At 58.3% G+C, this 18,225-nt stretch overlaps 6 protein-coding genes across 6 annotated transcripts; 3 read left to right on the top strand and 3 right to left on the bottom strand.

Annotated features, from left to right (window-relative positions):
* Positions 1–1,038: 1,038 nt before the first annotated feature.
* Positions 1,039–2,867, top strand: VDAG_07108 (proline-specific permease; the record flags this gene model as incomplete). The annotated part of the gene is made up of 3 exons (XM_009656013.1): positions 1,039–2,069; positions 2,131–2,189; positions 2,269–2,867. 3 exons carry the CDS (start codon positions 1,039–1,041, stop codon positions 2,865–2,867), a joined length of 1,689 nt encoding a protein of 562 aa, XP_009654308.1.
* A 391-nt stretch (positions 2,868–3,258) lies between these two features.
* Positions 3,259–5,966, bottom strand: VDAG_07107 (PrnA protein; the record flags this gene model as incomplete). The annotated part of the gene is made up of 6 exons (XM_009656012.1): positions 3,259–4,321; positions 4,371–4,541; positions 4,617–5,224; positions 5,314–5,399; positions 5,452–5,834; positions 5,947–5,966. 6 exons carry the CDS (start codon positions 5,964–5,966, stop codon positions 3,259–3,261), a joined length of 2,331 nt encoding a protein of 776 aa, XP_009654307.1.
* Positions 5,967–7,276: 1,310 nt separating this feature from the next.
* On the bottom strand, positions 7,277–8,087 carry VDAG_07106 (uncharacterized protein). The gene is made up of 2 exons (XM_009656011.1): positions 7,806–8,087; positions 7,277–7,752 (listed from the first exon to the last, which is right to left on the bottom strand). Exons 1-2 carry the CDS (start codon positions 7,826–7,828, stop codon positions 7,545–7,547), a joined length of 231 nt encoding a protein of 76 aa, XP_009654306.1. The 5' UTR covers positions 7,829–8,087; the 3' UTR covers positions 7,277–7,544.
* A 3,385-nt stretch (positions 8,088–11,472) lies between these two features.
* Positions 11,473–13,764, top strand: VDAG_07105 (uncharacterized protein; the record flags this gene model as incomplete). The annotated part of the gene is made up of 1 exon (XM_009656010.1): positions 11,473–13,764. One exon carries the CDS (start codon positions 11,473–11,475, stop codon positions 13,762–13,764), a length of 2,292 nt encoding a protein of 763 aa, XP_009654305.1.
* Positions 13,765–14,980: 1,216 nt separating this feature from the next.
* VDAG_07104 (ER lumen protein retaining receptor 1) lies at positions 14,981–16,103 on the bottom strand. The gene is made up of 4 exons (XM_009656009.1): positions 15,917–16,103; positions 15,742–15,800; positions 15,579–15,645; positions 14,981–15,486 (listed from the first exon to the last, which is right to left on the bottom strand). The coding sequence occupies exons 1-4, from the start codon at positions 15,939–15,941 to the stop codon at positions 14,993–14,995; spliced, it is 645 nt and encodes a 214-aa protein (XP_009654304.1). The 5' UTR covers positions 15,942–16,103; the 3' UTR covers positions 14,981–14,992.
* A 718-nt stretch (positions 16,104–16,821) lies between these two features.
* Positions 16,822–17,898, top strand: VDAG_07103 (ubiquitin/metalloprotease fusion protein; the record flags this gene model as incomplete). The annotated part of the gene is made up of 1 exon (XM_009656008.1): positions 16,822–17,898. One exon carries the CDS (start codon positions 16,822–16,824, stop codon positions 17,896–17,898), a length of 1,077 nt encoding a protein of 358 aa, XP_009654303.1.
* Positions 17,899–18,225: the final 327 nt, after the last annotated feature.

Here is an 18,225-nt window from a genome sequence, read left to right as displayed (position 1 = left end):
CTCACATTACGACCAAGTCCGTCACAGTCCCCATCCAAGGCCCCTAGTTCCCCAATGCGCTTGCTTGGCTGGTCAACTGGAGCCCCCGAGAAGCCAGAAGGGGACTCGCCAGGCCCATCTCCCCGCGCGGGGTTCGGCAGGTTTGTCAAGCTTTCGCTCGCAATTGATGGGGAACCTTGTCATGGTTTTGGTCACGTTTGGAAGGGCTCTGGAAGACCAAAGTGCCAGCTCCAGCGGCCCGTCGTCTTGGAGGTGGCGTTGAGGTTATCGAGTTTGTGATCGGCCTCTCGGAAGATTGATAGGCTGGCACAACAGGGAAGAGATAACACAGACGACAGGCAGAGTGACCTCATATGATCTACATCATATCATCTACACGGCAGTCCAGCAGCAGGCCACGGATATGAGCGTGATTAATCGACTGCAGTCACATATCCAGGGGACGATAGATAGCAAGCACGTTACCCCAGAGAACCGCGGACACTCAGACACATTGGGTCGGTCTTATCTCTCGTCTGACGAAACCACCATACCAAAGAAGGGCCCAGCGACCGTGCCGCGACTCAAGACAGGGCGAGATCCCAGTGCCCCCCCCCCTTATGTCCGTATGTCCCGCCAAACTGCACCGGCCCGGCCTCGATACGCACCGGACCGGCACTTGGGCTCGCGCTTGGGTGGTTCTCGACCCTTGCCGACGCCAACCCGCTAGCCATTCTGTGTCTGGCGTGGCAGTCTACCCCAGTTTTGAGCCTCTCTATTGTAACCCCAAGTCTCTCACGATAGGGCCCCAAGCTTGTATCAACTACCATCTCCGGTCCCCACCACTAGCATCATGGCAGGGAGTACTAATAACTCGAGATCGCCACGTCCTCTGATGGCTCTCTCCTCTCTCCCCTATCCTCTCCCAGCTTCCTTTGCTTCACGTCCCATCGCCGAGGCATAGCTGAGTCGACCACCCCATTCAGACTTGTACTCGCCAAACCCTGTCTCTCTATTGTCATCGCTCAGCCCTCGGACTCCCACACCCACGAGCGAATCATGAAGACTGAAGACGGCATCAACGCCGTAGAGAGCCGTGTTGACGGCTCTCAGGTGGACGTTGACCTCAAGAATGACAGCTCCGACGGCATGGCAGCCAAGTACGGCGAGACACATCGCGGCCTCAAGCCCCGGCACGTCCACCTCATGGCCATTGGTGGCTCCATCGGCGTCGGTCTTTGGGTCGGCATTGGCAGCGTCCTCAGCAAGGCCGGCCCCCTTTCGCTGATCCTGGGCTACGCCTTCTGGGGTTGCTTCTTCATCTGGCCTCTGTACCTCTGCGTCGCCGAAATGTGCGCCTACCTGCCTGTTCGCGGGTCCATCTTCACCCTCGCCGCCCGCTTCGTTGATCCAGCCGTTGGCTTCGCCATGGGATGGACGTACTTTTTCGCCAGTACCATGCTCGTGTGCGTAGAGTACAGCGCCGTCGCCACCGTCATGCAGTACTGGGACCGCGACACGAATCCGGCCGCCTGGATCGCCATGGCCATGGTCGTCTGCTTCCTCCTCAACGTCGTCGCCGTGCGCTGGTTCGGCGAGTCCGAGTTCATCATGGCCTCGACCAAGGTCCTGCTGCTGCTCGGTCTCGTCCTCATCACGCTCATCACCATGTCGGGCGGCAACCCCCAGGGTGACGCCTACGGCTTCCGCAACTGGGGCGCCGGCGCCATGCACTCGTACTACGCCGAGGGCGGCACCGGCCGTCTGCTCGGCTGGTGGTCCGTCGTCATCTACGCCGGCTTCACCATTGCCGGCCCCGACATGATCGCCCTCGCGGCCGGAGAGATCCAGAACCCGCGCCGCACCATTCCCCGCGTCGCCCAGCTCATCTTTTACCGCATCGTCGGTTTCTACGTCGTCGGTGTCCTGGCTGTTGGTATCATCTGCTCCTCGCGCGACCCTCGCCTGGTCGGTGCCATCAAGAACGGCGAGCCCGGCGCTGCCGCCAGTCCTTGGGTCATTGGCATCGAGAACCTCGGCATCGGCTTCCTGCCACACCTGATCAACGCCCTGATCATGCTTTCCGGATGGTGAGTGAAGCCGGCACAGCAGTTCATCAGCCTCACGTCGGCCGTGCTAACCAGCGTTCAGGTCTTGCGGCAACGCCTACCTCTACTCTTCCTCCCGCACCCTCTACGGTCTCGCTCGCTGTACGTTGTCCTCCTCCTCATACCGTCTCGGTGTCCTCTCCGAAACGCCAAACTGACAGCTTCTCTTTCCTCTTCACAGCCGGCCAAGCCCCCGCCATCCTCCTCAAGTGCACCAAAGCAGGCGTGCCCATCTACTGCGTCCTCGTCGTCTCAGCCATCACGTGCATCACCTTCCTCGTGTCCTCCAACTCGGCCGTCGAGGTCTTCTTCTGGTTCGTCGACCTGACGACGACGGCCCTCATCGCCACGTACACCTTCATGCTCGTCACGTACCTGGGCTTCTACCGCGCCCGCAAGGCCCAGGGCCTCGCGGACCAGTACCTCCCCTACGTCGCGCCCCTGACGCCCTACGCGCCCGTCGTGTCGCTCCTCTGCGGCTGCACGGCGCTCGTCTTTGTCGGCTTCGACGTCTTCTCGCCCTTTAGCATCCGCGGCTTCGTCACGTCCTACTTTGCCCTGTTGTGGGCGGCCGTCATGTTCGGCGTCGGCCGCTTCCTCGTGTGGAAGCGCGGCGGCAAGATGGGCTTCATCGCGGCCAAGGACGCCGACCTCGTCAGCGGCAAGGACGAGATTGACGAGGAGTGCCGCCACTGGGAGGAGGGCGGTATCGAGGAGGTCGAGAAGGCCAGGCTTGCCGAGATGAGCGTTGGCAGGCGGACTTGGGAGAGGATGTGGTAGAGCGTTTTTTTCTTTTTTTTTTTTTTTTTGGAGGGGGGGGGGGGTTCTTTTGATTTTGGGAGAGCGCGGTCCGTAGAGGTTAGACCAATGTTATCTGGCTTGCAGAGTGTTAGCAATGACGAATTTGTACTTACGGCTTGCTTGTGCTCGGGACTTAAGAATAGAGGACGAGGTTGTACATTGCCTTCTTGGTGGTAGTACGAAAACGTGACAGTCACCATGACATTATCACTGAGTCTCCCAGGTATCAAACATGATGTACAATAAAACTAGACTCCAGATATCGAGCATCTTCAGCTGCACCATAAATAGACCTCATAAGCTCATCCCAGAAACGCCACCGAACACAAAGATGCAACACACGGCATGATCCAGACCTGGAACCCAATCATTAAGCCCCCCAGCCGTTCGACCTCGACCCTGCCGGTCCCATGTTCTCCAAATCCAGACCGTACCCGTACCCGAGCACGGCCGACAGTCCCTCCAGCATCGGCACCGACCCAAAGTGCTCGTCCATGCCGAACATGGGCCCCGCCCCAGGCGGCATCATCATGGGCCCCGGGGCCTTGACATCATCCCCCCAGTCCGTGCCATCACCCCCCATCGGCGACACGTCCATGGCCGCGGCGCCGGGATCGAATCCCGATGGCCCAGCAGCCGCCGCACCGGGCTCCATACGCCCCGACGCTGCCGCAGCAGCGTCCGTCTGCCAGAGCATCTCCCACCTCTTGAACATTTCATAGTCTGTCTCGCGCCAGCCGGCGCCGCCGCCGCCGGGAAACCGCCCGTCAGCTTCATCCTCCTCGGCACCGAGCCGCGCAATGGCGTGCTCAAAGGCCTCAATGAGGCTGGCGTCGAAGCGCGCCGACGCGCCCCACGTCGACATGTCCTTGAGCATGGCCATGCCGTCGCCGAGCGCGGCGCGCAGCCGCTCGGTGCGGTTGGCGCCGCGGTGCTCGAGGCACTGCGTCAGCAGCACGAGCAGGCCGACGCGCAGCGCACTAAACTCGGTGTACGAGGCGCGCGCGAGGCCGATGGTGCCGCGCAGGAGGCGGCACGTGTCGACTATGTCGAGTGCAGCGTCGACGCAATCGGCCACGAGCGCGGCGCGGCGCTGCGCATTGCGCGACGGCCCGCTGTTGCGGTGCGCTGCCGAGCCGGAGCCTGCTGTGCCGGGGGCGTCTGTCGCTGTGGAGGAGCCGGGGCTTGCGTTGATGGCGAGAGGCCCGCGGGGCGTGATGAAGAGGCGGCCGGCGTACATGCGCACGTGGCAGTACTCAAGGCGCAGGTGGATAGCGGCGCGCGATACGGGGGCCGTCGGGTCGCGGTCGGCGTCTTTGCAGAACGGCCCGGAGGGTAGAGAGCGCCACCAGCTTTGCAGCTCATCCTTTATGTCGACGAGGCGGGCGAGGGCTGTGAAGATGGCTTGCTTGTCATAGGTTTTAAAGGTGGAACTGCGACCCGTCAGTTTCGTTCATTGCCGTTAGGGCACAAGTCACTTACATCTCATGGGCTATCCTCGCGAGCTCGCGGTTGAGGTGCAGCGTTGCGAGGAGGTAGATGGTGTTCTGGGGGCCAGGGCCCGGCCAGATTTCAGGGCGGTCGACGGGAAGTTCTGCGTCGATATCGCTCATGGCAATGGAGATGGGTCGGCCATGGAAGGTGCCGATGCGCCTAGAAGTACTCTGTTAGCTAGGCTGCATCCCGAGATCATGGTGGTAGAAGTACATAGGGAGGTTGAGCACATACTTTTCGATGGTGCAGGCCGTCCACCAAACCCTGTTCCGCGTCTCGCGAACGACCTGGTCGAGGCCGTTGTTCGGATGTTTCCTGTGCATGCCGTTTTGGATCGCCAGCTTGACGGCTAGATTGAAGTAGGTATACGAAAGACCCGAAGGGTCCAGAGGCAGGGTATAGAGACCGATGAGCAAGATTGCCTGGACGCTCTCAAGCGACGCAATGGTGATGACATCGGGTACGAGGCGACAGGCCTGCTGGTACATCTTGACGCCAACCGAATCTTCCGAAAACGGGCTTGGGTCGTCAGTCTTGTCGTGGGGCGAATCGAGGTAGGCGTATTGGGTGCCAATGGCGAAGACGGTGAACATGATGCAGACAGTGGGCACGTCGCGGCGGGTGAGTGACGTGGGGTTCTCGTACACGGCGTCGAGACGTTTAACGAGCCATGTGCGGTCGACGTAAAAGTAGTTCGTCTCAGCGTAAGTAAAGAACGCACGCACAAGAAAATCGACAATGTAGCGCGGCGGCAGCGCCGAGAGGAGGACGGCTGTGTCGGACGACGACTGGAGCTCTTCTGCTCGGTAAAACTCCTTGATCTTGGGAGCATCGGGGGCGTCCTGATTCAAGTCTGTCAGATCCAACGAGAGCTGTGTGATGGGCGGCCAAGCACAGGGTGGTGGGAGACCAAGCACAGCACTCGACATACCGTCCGATAGGGCCCGCACTTCTCGATCCAATTCTTGATCCTCATGGAAAAATTCCAATGTGAGAATTCGCCAGAGTAGTCTACTCCTGTTAGCATGATTCATCTCGCCAGCACCACGGAACGTGGGATGGCACGTACGCGTGACATTGTTCTCCAATGGCTGAACCGTGATATCATCGTCGACCTTGATATACTCGGAAGCATTGGAATCCGTCTCGACGTCCCCCTCCCTGCTGCCCTGTGCACCACCACCACCACCACCACCACCATCCTCGCGCCTCTCACGCGAACTAAGTCGTCTCCTCTCAAGCGCCTTCCCTGTCGTGCCCAGTGCTGGCGGCGGGCCGTGGCCTGGCCCGCTGCGTTCCTGGTCGAGCGAGTCGGCGAGCCCCTGCAGCGTCTGCGCGTCGAGGCTGATGTTGCCGACAAAGTGGACAAGCAGCCGCTCCATGTTGGAGGCGCGCTGGCGCAGCTCTGCATCACCCTGCTCTGGGGATGATGCGTGGCGGGACGCCGCCACGCTAGGGGTCTGTCAGCTTAGTGTCTTTACAGGCCAATATGGCTGGTGGAAGATGATGAGTATCAAGGGTGGTAGGGTGAAATATGTAAGAGTTGAGATGGGTAAGCTCAGACACAGAGCACGAGGCGAGCATCAAGAGATAGGGTCAAGAGCAAGACGACAGAAAAAGAGTACGCACCGTCCAGGGCTTCCCCTTCGTGCCGAAAAGGCCGGCTTCGAAAACTCACACTGCCGCTGAAAATGCGTGCACCGCCGGCATGGCACGCCGCCCTCACACTTTTCCTTCATGCGGCGACACCCATCGCATCTATGACACGGAGATTTTGTCAGCAGCGGTTCGGAGTTTCACGCGGACGGTACTCCATCAAAAAAACCAAGCACCCCATCCCTGTGAGGCCCCCTCCGGAGGGGAACCGGGGGACGTTGAGGCTCCACCGGCAACGGCACACCGAAAGGAGGGGGGGATGAGATAGAAAGACGGAGAGAGGAGAAAAGCAAAACGCACGCTCTCGCCGACCGCTGTCGGTTGCCATCCGCTACCCTGCGCGGCCTCGTCTTGGTCTTTTTCGGCCGGAGCCCTTCGTCATCTTGCGCCGGTGTTGGGGCGGCCGGGAGCGGTTGTTGCTGTGGTGGTGGCAGCGGTGGATGTGGGTGCCGTTGCGGCTGCTGCTGCTGCTGCTGCATGGCATGCGCCGGCTGCGCAGCCTCCGTCGATTGCGCCAGGGGCTGCTTGGGTGAGAACATGGCAGCCCGGATGTGTGTGTGTGTGTGTGTGTGTGTGTGTGTGTGTCCCCCGTGTGCCTGTGCCTGTACCTCTGTGGATTGCGATGGAGCAGAGGGAGAGCTGTAATGCGCGCTCACAACCGACAACGCCGGGCCGGTCGCAGCAGGAACAAAAGCTGGTGCGGGGGGCAGAGACAGAGGAGGGGAGAGAGAGAGAAGATAGGCAAGGGGGCCAGGAGATTTGTTCTCGAAGCAGGTTGAGCACCCGATCGACAGCGTATGAGGGCGACGAACCCCCTCTTCTTTTTCCCAGCCTCTGATCTAGCGCTGGTCCGGCTGGTCCACCTTAGGTCATTGACGAGACGATACGCCGTACTCGGGAGAGGGCGCGCAGCTTCGGAACGCGGGGAAACCCTGCTGAACCAGTAGTTCCCAGCTAACTGTTATCGCCGTCTTGAGGTGAGGATCCCCCCGATGGAAACACCCCAGGGCACATGGCACAGTTACTCCAAAACCACGCGAGTCAGTCTCGTTGCTCCAATCGAGCTGCAGATCACAAACCCACTGCGGACCGGGTGTGTGCTGCCGGGATCCTTATCTAGCAGCGAACAACGGGGTTCCATCCGAAACTTGGTCCTCTGGCTCCAGATCCTTATTAGCGTTCTCCATGACCAGCAGACCGATAACTGAATCACATACCTACCGATGGACCAAGAAGGTGAATAAAGTGCATGTTTCAATTGACCCCGGCCTCCGACGACCGCCCAGACAGGAATACCACCCAGACAAGAAGTGACAAACAAACCAGCAATTGACAATGACAAGGTTGAAAATGACAAACCAAAAACCCAAAACAACTCCGGCGCCCTTGTATAACTTGCGCTCCTTCAGGGTATCGAACCATCAAAACGCCCATATTCCAGCCGCATCGTATCCCGAACATAACAATGACAACAGGCCTGAGTCGAGGCTCAGCGATCGAGAGCATCTAGCGGCGGGCGCTGTGACTCCACGCCCGGTCAAAGGCCCTCAAGTTCTCTCTGGCATCGCGTTCGTGCAACCCGCTCGACGATATGCCGGTGACGTAGAAACTAGCACGAGTGTTCTGGTCTCGTCGCCACTGCTCAATGGCGTAGCTGTTGGAACCGTCGCGTCTGCCACCATTTGTTGTGGTGGCATTCGAGTAGTGCGATTCTCTAGGTGGCGAGGTCAGCTTCATAATCCTCATGTGGCAGTGAGCAAAACATACTGGTTGTGCGCGGAGTGAGGCATGTCGGCTGGTAAGGATGATACGAAAGCGTCAATGGCGGATAGGCTTCTTCTCGTTAAAATCGTGGATAAGTTGTGCTTGCAGTGAGACGGCACTGGGAGTTCTTTTCTCAACTAGACAATGGTGATGAAGCAATCCGTTGGTCAAGCAAGAGCAAGCGTCCATCCTTTATATAGACGAAGAGGGAACGAAGCACGCCTTGCATTCTGCGTTGTGGAGCGTATTTACCAGCGTCATTGTTCAGTCGTATCCCAGACATGGAAGTAGATAATAGGGTGAGCAGTGATCCGTCACTTGACGACAGCTTCCGTCTGTCACCGAAATGTATTCAGCGAACTACGCCATCCACGGCAACCCAGAACCAAAAGAGGGCGGACGGCACGCGGATAATGAGACCAATACCACAAAACTGCTGCGCAACTGGTGGGTGGCGACTCACGATCCCCTGATCGCGTATTGGCGAATGACAAAAAAAGCATGGGGGTGGGTGAGAGGAGGAAGAAAGTCATGCATGACACCAGCAAGGGCCTGGCAGGAAAGGGGAGCTCGTCCCGCAACGCGCCTCTACGGGCCTAGGAAAGCAGGGTTCTTTCTCCGCGAAAGAAGGCGGTCGTTGAAGGCGTCGGTGTGTTTGATATTTCGAGGCGTGGTTCGTGGGAAAGATGCCGTCTCCGGGGCCGGGTCAAGGATTGCTGTACGACATCGGTTGATGGCATGGGTTATTAGGCTAGTAGCGTGGGGTCAAGGATGGGCCCGGACGAAGTGTCAAAGGGTGGACAAAATTAAAATAAACAGGGCGGTTGACTGGGTGGTAAAGATTTGGCCTCAGTGCGTTGTCTCAGCGCGCGATGACCTGGCTTGGCCGGTGCCGCAATCTGGAAGAAGACGCGCCTATCGAGCCAGTGACCGCATATACCATGTATGTCGCGGTAAAAAATTTCGGTGACCATTCAACTTCGGTGACGTGGGGCCGATCTCGGCTGGTTTTCTTTGCTTTCTCGCACGAATGGCATGGTCGAGCAATGCAAAGCGTGTTGACGTGCTTGATTGATTCGTGCTTGGTCGTTCGTCAGGTGCGGCGCGCGTGGTGGGATTCAAGTGTGTGGCGATGCTGGTTTGGATGATTTGCAGGTCACAAGTCAGGCACGGCGAAATGCAGTGCTGCGGGGCCACGGATGATTGAAACGCTGCACACTTGTTGTCGGGGAACGAATCGCTATGACACAGAGTGTTTGATGGTCTTCCGGATTGGTGTGCCGTCGATCTTCAAAAGCCAAGCATACGACCCGTGAAAAATGGATTCGCTGGGATGAAAGTGGAATATGGCGTCGCTTGTTGAAGATGACAAGATACCGAAGGTGGAATGGCAGGCAAGGGCGGGAGTGTCAGAGGGCCGTCTAGAGCCGTCGCCGAACCGCTTATTCGCCTTTCCTTTTTTCCCTGGTTTGATGCCTCGCAATTCATCGCACGATGGAGTGTATATGTGTGTGTGTCCGTGTCACTGCTGGCAAGGCGGCTGATTGATAAGTTAATGACAGTCTTCTTGCTGGCGGTTGTGGTGTGGGCAAAAAAATTATTTGACCATCTAGCTGCAATGAAAGGTAGGTAGGTCATGTGCCTTGAATAATAGGTAGGTGGGTAGTTTACTTTCCCTAGCTGTCTGTCTGCCTTCCTGATCTCGGGGAAGCAACGGGAAGGGGGGTGAGCTTGGGCAGGAACGACCATGTTTGCCTTCCATCCATGCGTGCGAATGAACGCAGGTGCGTCCCAAAGCGAGCCCAAAGGTAAGTGGAGAAACTACCGTATCATTCCTTGCCTTTCTACATCTACCTACTTAGCTGGCTAGGTAGGTAGGTAGGTAGGTAGGTCTGATACCAGGTAGGTAGGTAGGTAAGGTCCTTAAGGTATCTAGGTATAACAGCTGAGATAACAATGCCTTGTTCTTCGTTTCATTGTTTCATCCCGCCCATCCAGGAACTAGCGGCTATGTTTGGTCGGCAGGAGCAGCACCTAACAGAATGAGTGGACGGGAGGGACATGGCAGGGCTAGCAGAGGAGGCAGGATCCCCCGCCCTACAACGAACCCATGCCTGAGACCGTTAGTGCCTTCTTCTAGAGTCCAACCACTTCATGTCGGTCGTTGCGGACCGAACGGCTTGGGCTGTTGTTGCCTTACCCTAGAGGCTTCACTGTGGCTGTGTAGCACTCATCCGTCACCTACCCTCTCCGTCTCGTTGCCAGGCATTGATCGTCGATCGAGTCTGTTCTACTTCACTTGGTCTGGTCAAGGATACCAATAGGATGCCAGCAGACGCGATACGACACATTGCAACCGACTGGAGACAGACATGAAGGCTCACCTGTCCTGACTGGCTCGACAGACTCGAGCTTCCTGGCTCGACAGACCCGAGCTTCCTGGCTCGACAGACCCGAGCTTCCTGGCTCGACAGACCCGAGCTTCCGATGTCGTCAGAAAGCTTCTTCTTCAATAGCGACAGGCAAATCACCAGTCCCAACAAACTGGACAAAGTTGACTCGTACAACAGCGAGCCACGTCTGGTTGCCTACATTCACGCAACACCATCGGACGAAACGTCACCATCACTACTTTGATACGGAAGCGAGAGAGACAGAAGAAGAAAGGTCGTGGCCTGTTGGATTGGTTCTCGACACATCTCACAGATCACGGTTCACAGGCCTCCGGGCTGTGCTCGTGTCTCTATCTCTCTCTGTGACGCCATAGTCACTGGCCATTTCCGTTGTGGTTATGTCCCCGCCATTTCAGTTGTCGCATCATTACACTGCACACGACGACATGCTTGCTGCCAGCAGCAAGGCGCAGCAAGCACAAGGCTCACATCACCCCTGTCCGCATCACCACCTACCACACGACAGAGAGAGACAGCCCCGACAGCATCGTCCCCGGGCCATACTTTTGTCATTTCTTCCAGTTCCATTGACCTCGCCAGCCCCTCTCGCCTTTCTATCACCCAGTCACCGGTCAGCCACCTGGCCAGGGTCGTCCATGGTTTTCGGCCGTTATTCAACCTTTCGTACCACCTTGTGGCCCCCCCAAAGCTGAACATCTCGAAATCCTCCCAGTTCCTTTTGGCCCCCATGCCCCTCTCTCCCTCCAAGGACCACCGCCCACCCCCCTCTTCTTCATGACGGCGTTGCTTGCCTCGTGGGTCGCGGGTCGCGTACCAGTTCTGGAATTGGATCCAGGCCTTGGCCTTCGAGCCCGACCATACGTCTCCAATCATTGCTCAAGCCTACCCGAATCACGCATCCATCCACGAGGCTTGACAGAGGAGACCTCCCAGTCGTAGGTCACACCCCGGTGGCCTCCCCCGTCTCATCAGCAAGCGCCGAACAACCATACACACACACGCTCAAACACAAGCGCGCGCACACACAACTAGGCCTCCGTCACTTTTCCCTGGCATCCAAGGCTCCTATAACCCGTGTGACCTGCCACCCTACTCTTCCGAACGACTTCCAGCCTCACTATCCCATCCCCTCCATTTGTGATCACCTTGGGTCGAACTCTTCTGAACTCGCCGCCCCCATCTTCGCGACACGCTGGTCTCCCACTTACAGCATCGCATTGGCTCGCACGTCGAACAGCGAACCTCGCCTTCCCAACATGGAGTCCGACTCGGAGCCTGGCTCCTTCGCATCGCCGCCAAACGACGGCGCTGGAGTCGGTGCCGATGCTGCTGGCATCGGTCGCCCCTCCATGTGGAACAAGTCTGGCGAGCGTAAACTTACACGCCTGTACACTTATACCACCCTCAGCATGACACAGATCCGAAAGGCTCTCGAAGCGCTTCGTGTCTCCAACACTGATGAAAGTCCCGGCAAGGACTCGACCAACAAGAAGCTTAGCTCCAACCTCGACAAGCAACCACGCTGGCTCCGCCCTAAAAACATCAGTGATGCTCAACTTCGCGTCAACGGCCTTGCTCATGCCCCCATTCGCCGCTATGGACCCAGAAGCCCCTTGGCTCGCGCCCATGCGCCTTCAGTCTCCTCCAATGTTTCTTCGCACGACAGCGTTGACCAGGCCATTGAAGCCGAGTCAAACATGGTCGTCGTCAGCAACCAGACAACAGGGCTCGGCATTTGGCCAGAGCCGTCGAGCCACGAGCCATCCTTGACCGCTGTAGCCAAAACTGAGGTGAACATTTTTCAAGCTGATCCCTCTGCCGTCTCTCGGCCACCAGACTCTGGCCTGTCCGCCGCGGCTCTTCTCCGACGATCCACCGTTCTCTCCACCTCGACCGAAATGTCATCCCGCTCTCTTCGGGAGGCTCTACCGGAGCTGGGGCGTACCGCACTCCGCCTGGTCACTCGCGTCGCCAAGCAATACACAATGATGCCTCAGATCACCGTTATTTCCGAAGGCGGTGACACTGCCGCACCGCCTCACTCCGGCAATTCCGACATGTCCAGTAGTCCCTGGTTGGAGGAAGAGGAAGGTAGCGATCGACTACCGATCGACTTCCGCCCACGCCCGGGTTCATTTCTCCGCCTCGATCATCAGCTCCGACAACAGATTGGCTGCCTGCCCGGCATCGATCAGCACGACTTCAGATCATGTTACTGTTACGTCAGGGACGAGTTGACCGCCGAGCACTGGGTTCACGAACACGGAGTCTCCGGTGATGCTGAACATGTCTTCCTGCATGGCCTTGCTGCCACGCCAAACATCAAAGCACGCGATCCTTTCGGCAACACGTATCTTCACCTCCTCGCAGCTCGGGATGGCCCTCTTCGCCGCATCACCGACGCTATTACCATAGCGCCCGACCCGTTGGCGACGAACAGTGCGGGCGAGACCTTTTTGCACCTGCTGGGCAGCTCTTGGTACAGCAGCTCGACAATCACCAACCAGCTCGTACATCTCTTGAAGACGCTGGAACGAGGCGGACATGACATTTACGCCTGCGACGCTTCTGGTCGCAGCATTTTTCACTTGCTCGAGGACAAGGTCGAGGATAAGGCTCTCCTCAACCGTTTCCTTCATGTTTTTGAAAGCCAACGCTACCACCGCCGCGACGCCTTCGGCTCGGCCCCTGGTGTAGCCCCGATCATCAATGGGCATCTCTACGCTCCTAATGGCGATCGCTTCACTGCATGGAGCCAGACGCCCCCTCTACAAGATCAATCAGGCGTCCCAGCCGCTGCGTCTGCCCCGCCATCCTTGTCCCAAGAAGCCGCCTTCCAGGCCCTCCGGAACGCTCGCCTCATGGAGCTCGTGCGTCACTCTCAGTCGAAGCCGCTCATCGAAGACTACAAGGGAAGAAATGGCCTGCATTGTCTGGCTGCTGCCATCCTCAGCGAGGACACATTACTCGCGAAATACAACACGCCGCCTCCAGGCTCCCATTCGCCTGGCGCCCATCCAAACCCTCGTAAGCGCCGCCTCAACACCCCCTGTACAGACCGTAAACTCTCCGACGCCTCGCGCGGCCGACTCAACGTTCGCGCCGACATTTTACACAACCTGTTAGCCTGCGGCGTTGACCCCAATCACTATGCACACGACGGCACGACTCCTCTCATGGCCTTTGTTGCCCGTCTCCCCGAAGATGGTGACCACAAGGGACCGGTCATCATACTCGAAAAGCTCATCGACAACGGCGCCCGGATCGAGGCGCGCAATCGCCAGGGCGAGACCGCTCTGCATGTCGCTGTACGATGCGGACGCAAGCTCGCCGTGCGGACTCTGGTCAAGCGCGGAGCCAGCGTGCACGCACGCAACGCTGCAGGCCGAAGTGTTCTCGACGTGGCGGACAGCCGCATGTTCTGGTCGCGCAACCAGGAGAAAGAATATTCTCATTACGAGGCATGCCGGGCGTGGCTGTCTGGGGAGGAGGCGCGGGCCGTGCAGCAGCCGACAGTTGCGCAGGAGTGGGCGTGGCGGGAGCTGTGAGCACGGCGTTGAAGAGCAGTGTTGCTTTGCGGGGAGACGCGGGGGAACAGGAAAAGAATTTGTTTTCACATATGGGGGTTGTTGGTTTTCATCGGCGCTTGGCTTTCGGGACGGACGGCGTATTGGTTGTTTGGAGTTTGGATATACAGCGTGGCCATGAAGTACGATGATGCCCGAGGATGGACGAGACATGAGCTATGGCGATACGAAATATGAGCCTACGGGTTGGAATTGATGGGTTGGCCTAGCCAGGATATTCGCGTCTTTCTATTTTGCTTGCCATCGGGTGGGATGCCGATGTGTACTATTCGACTTTCCATCCACCTATCCGCAAGTTCCTGCCGTGACGGTTTCTGATTGTTGATATCTGATCGTGGATGGGCAGGTCGAAGTACGCGCAATCAGTGCTCGATTGCCTCAATTCAATGCGGCCCGCGCGACACGGGGACATCACCTAGACAGATTGGTAGGCACCGAGGCCCATTGGCAAGGCGACGAGCCAAGCACCAGGCCCGCGGCTGCCTGGCGCTGCAGTCACGTCACGGCGAAGAAGGCCATAGCTACGTGCCGCCGCGAGACAAGACAAACAGGGCAGCCCCTCACTGTCAAGGTTGAAATCGTACACTGCATTTCGTCTATGTCTCCATCTTGGGATTCTACCTGTCCGCGCGCGCGAGAGAAAGAGATAGAGAACGCGTGGGGACCTCCTGTCCCGTTGTCACCACCACGGTCAAGGGAGGCCAGACACAAAAAAAAAAAAAGAAGAAAAAACGACAAACCCACGGTCTCACTTCTCTTCTCGTTTCGTCCCGGTTCCTGATCAAACCATGGTGTCCCCTTGCCCCTCTCCCTTTCCCAACGCCTACCGTACATTTCGCAGTTCTACGAAGGGAGGAGCGGCGGACCTCTCTCGTTTATTCGATTCGATCGTACGGCTCCCTACGTGTTTTGTTTTTTCTCCTTGATTCGACCTCCCCGTTCGCCCCCTTTACCCTTCCCCATTTTAAGGGAAAAGCAAGGCCATAAATATCAAAACTTGCAGCCCCCGTTCGAAGCTCGTCACCAAGTGTCGAGACGGCAGAGGGTTCTAGTGAAGAATGTGCCCTGACGGCTCTTTACGCAAGATCGGACCAGGCCTCGCGCAAAGAAAAACCCGCCTTCCATCCGCATATTGGGTAGGTGGGTAGGGCACATGGGGCATTTTCTTTTGTCCACAGAAAACGAAAGCCTACACGGGCAGCTTGAACTTCTTGCCCTTGAGGACCTTTGTGTAGTAGATCCAGAAAAAGTCGCTGTAGAGGACGGTCTGGATGATGCCGGCGATAATGGCGATCCAGTCGACCTTGTGTCGGGGCTCGGTGAAGTAGCGGTAGATCCAGTTGGGAATGTAGAGGGCGCGGTAGCTGCCGAGGGCGAAGAGGTAGTGGGTGGTGATGGTCTCGGCCTCGCCGGTGCGCTGCAGCATGAAGAGCTGGGGCAGGATCGCGACGGCCTCGAGCCAGATGGAGAAGGCCCAGAGGATCTCGAAGAAGCTGTAGTAGTAGGGGAAGAGCAGGGCCATGACGGCGGCGCCGCCGAGGAGGTACTGGACGCGGAACGTGTCGAGGTTGGCATCGTTGGTCGGCTTGTAGGCTGTCGTCATGAGGTAGATGATGTAGCCCTGGGAGCCGATGAACATAAGCTTGAAGAGGAGGTTGTACGCCGTGTTGGTCGCGAAGAGGTCTAGGCATGTTAGCTGGCATGTCTGGAAAGAGGCTTGCTGAGGCAGCGACAGCAGCGACAAGAAGTAGCAAGGGCGGCAGAAGCGAGCGTACCAAGATACCTGGTGACGTAGACCAGAAGATAGAGGGCTTGAGACTTGAACGAGATGCCGGAACAGCTCTGTCAAGGAGAGAGGCACAGAGTTAGCTGGCATGGCCGTCATGGTGGGCTGATGAGGGGACACCGTGGGTAGACGGTAGACGGGATCTTGCGTACGTTCAGCTGGACCATCTTGTGGAGGAGAATAATAATGCTCGCCAGATGCGAGAGATCCGCTGCAGAGATTGCATGGTCAGCTTCGTCGCCCTAGTATGACCTGTGGCCTGCGCGGGATGAAGCTTGCGCGCGCGCTCCGATGCGCAGAGCTCCCCAAGCAACAAGGCACACATACCAAGGATCCTGAAAATGTTCAACATGATGACGTCGGGGTTGCCCCTGGGGCGGCTTCAAGTGGTGATGGACAACGTGTTCGGGGCGCTGGCTGCTTTGAGGAGCAGCGAGAAAGGTCGAGGAAGGACGGCGAAGGCGATTTGAGGTTGTTGAAAATGACTGGCACGGCGTGTTGAAGCTTTCGACGTGATGGGTTATCGAAGGGACACTTGAAAGGACACGAAACGCGATTAGGGAGCTGATTGGATTGGGTCAGCGCCCTGTAAGGTACCTTGCTGGGGGTGACCTGTTGTCACTGGGAAGGCCTGGACTGGGGCTTCCTAGGGAGACGGGCCGCTAGCCGGGTACGAGCACCAGGTGAGACGCTCAAGACGCTCTCCTTGCTCTCCAAGCTCTCCTGACTCTCCCCCTAACTGCCTCCCTCGCCCGCCCACGTACAGACCCACAGGCCTTGGGATCTGGAGCTGAGGTAATCACATCGGCATTAGGTACCACCGACTTCCGAAGCCAGGGGGCCTTGGGGCCTTCCATTGGGATGCCGGAGGAATCGCTTCAATGTGGGTCCGTTCGGTGGGTTCAAGGGTCCGAGGTTGAGACGTCGATTTCTAAGCCGCCCAGCTGTGTCGCCTAGACGAGAGCCCATGTTCGCCTACGTTACTGTGCCTAAGGTCGGTAGGACGATGTTCTCAGCCCTTCGGCGCATTTCTGTCGCCATCATTTAAGTATGTGGTTGCGCCATTGACTTGCCTGCCTTGCCTGCCTTTCAAAGAGGGGCATCTTTGGCGTCAATCTTCAACTTCAACACCAACACAAGAGTTCACCGCAGCACTTGTCCAGGATCGCATCACCAACAACGCACCATCGAATACCCTATCTACCTACCTAGATAACGCAGAACAGCAAGTCATGGCCGACTCCAACGCGGCATCCCCGAGGGTGCCGGACCCCTTCTACGACTCCGACGCCACGACATCAGAGATCACCATCACCATCACGCACCGCAACATAGCCTACACCTTTGACTTTGACCCCTCAGCAACCCTTACCGACCTATCCAACGCCATCGCCGACCAAATGTCTATACCCCACGCCACCCAGAAGCTCCTCATCCCCAAACACGGCCTCCAAAAGCCTCCGTTCGCAAACCCACTCCCCCTGTCGCCCCTCCAGTCCACCAAGATCCAGCTCCTCGCCCCGCCGCCAGCAGAGCTCGCCTCCCTCCACGCAGCCTCCGAACTGGCCTCCGCCCGCGCCGCCTCCCGCGCCGCAGCACGCCGCGCCCGCCCCTCCGCCAGCGCCCGACCGACCTCGAACCCCATCTCGACCCTGTCCTCGTCGTCCTCCTCATCGACCTACACCTTCCTCACCGTCCGCCCGCTGCCCTTCCTGCCGCACCCGGAACAGAGCCTGGCGCTGCTGAACCGCCTCAAGGCCGACCCAGGCATCCGCGCCAGCATGGCCAAGCACGCCTTCACCGTCCAGCTGCTCACCGAGATGGAGCCCCTCGCCAACACGTCGTCGACCCACGAGGGCACGACGCGCCTGCTCGGCCTCAACCGCAACAAGGGCGAGGTCATCGAGCTGCGCCTGCGCACCGACGCCCACGACGGCTACCGCGACTACAAGACCATCCGCCGCTCCCTGTGCCACGAGCTCGCTCACAACGTCCACAGCGACCACGACAAGGACTTTTGGGCCCTGTGCCGCCAGATCGAGCGCGAGGTCGAGGCCGGCAGCGGCGGCCACACCATTGGCGGCGGCGGCTACACTGCGCCGGCGAGGGGCGGCGACGGGGATGAAGACGAGGACGTCGACGACCACGGCGGCTGGCAGGGCGGCGAGTTTGTCGTCGGCGGCGGCAGCGCGCCGAGTCAGGGGCTCAGTCGGCGGGAGATCCTCGCCAAGGCTGCCGAAGAGAGGTTGAAAAGGATGAACATGGACAGGCCGGACGGTGGAAGGCCAGATTCGGGACCATCGTCGTGATCGGGTCTGTTTTCTTTCGAAATTCAAGAGTTATCAGCATAGCAAGCGTTGTATTTGGTCCCCTTAGTTTCCGTCCACGATGAGACATAATTAGAGATACGTTCGGTACCATGATCGCAATTCATTCATCAGCGTAGACGCGCAAGTGATTTGATCGCAATTGAGCTACCTAGCCAAGGCAACCCCTGTTTTCCGTACTCCATACACTGTACTCAACAAATCGACACGCAAACGAAAAAGTCAACTGACCCCCTCGCAATCCATGCTACTCCAGCGCGTGCCCATGACACCCGGGAACTCACAATCTCCCCAGGCTAAAAGTAACCC

The sequence above is a fragment of the Verticillium dahliae genome, genomic scaffold (assembly GCF_000150675.1).
Source record: "Verticillium dahliae VdLs.17 supercont1.15 genomic scaffold, whole genome shotgun sequence".
Lineage (NCBI taxonomy): Eukaryota > Fungi > Ascomycota > Sordariomycetes > Glomerellales > Plectosphaerellaceae > Verticillium > Verticillium dahliae.
The sequence above is the reverse complement of the archived record's forward strand: the minus strand, read 5'-3'. Positions and strand labels throughout refer to the sequence as shown.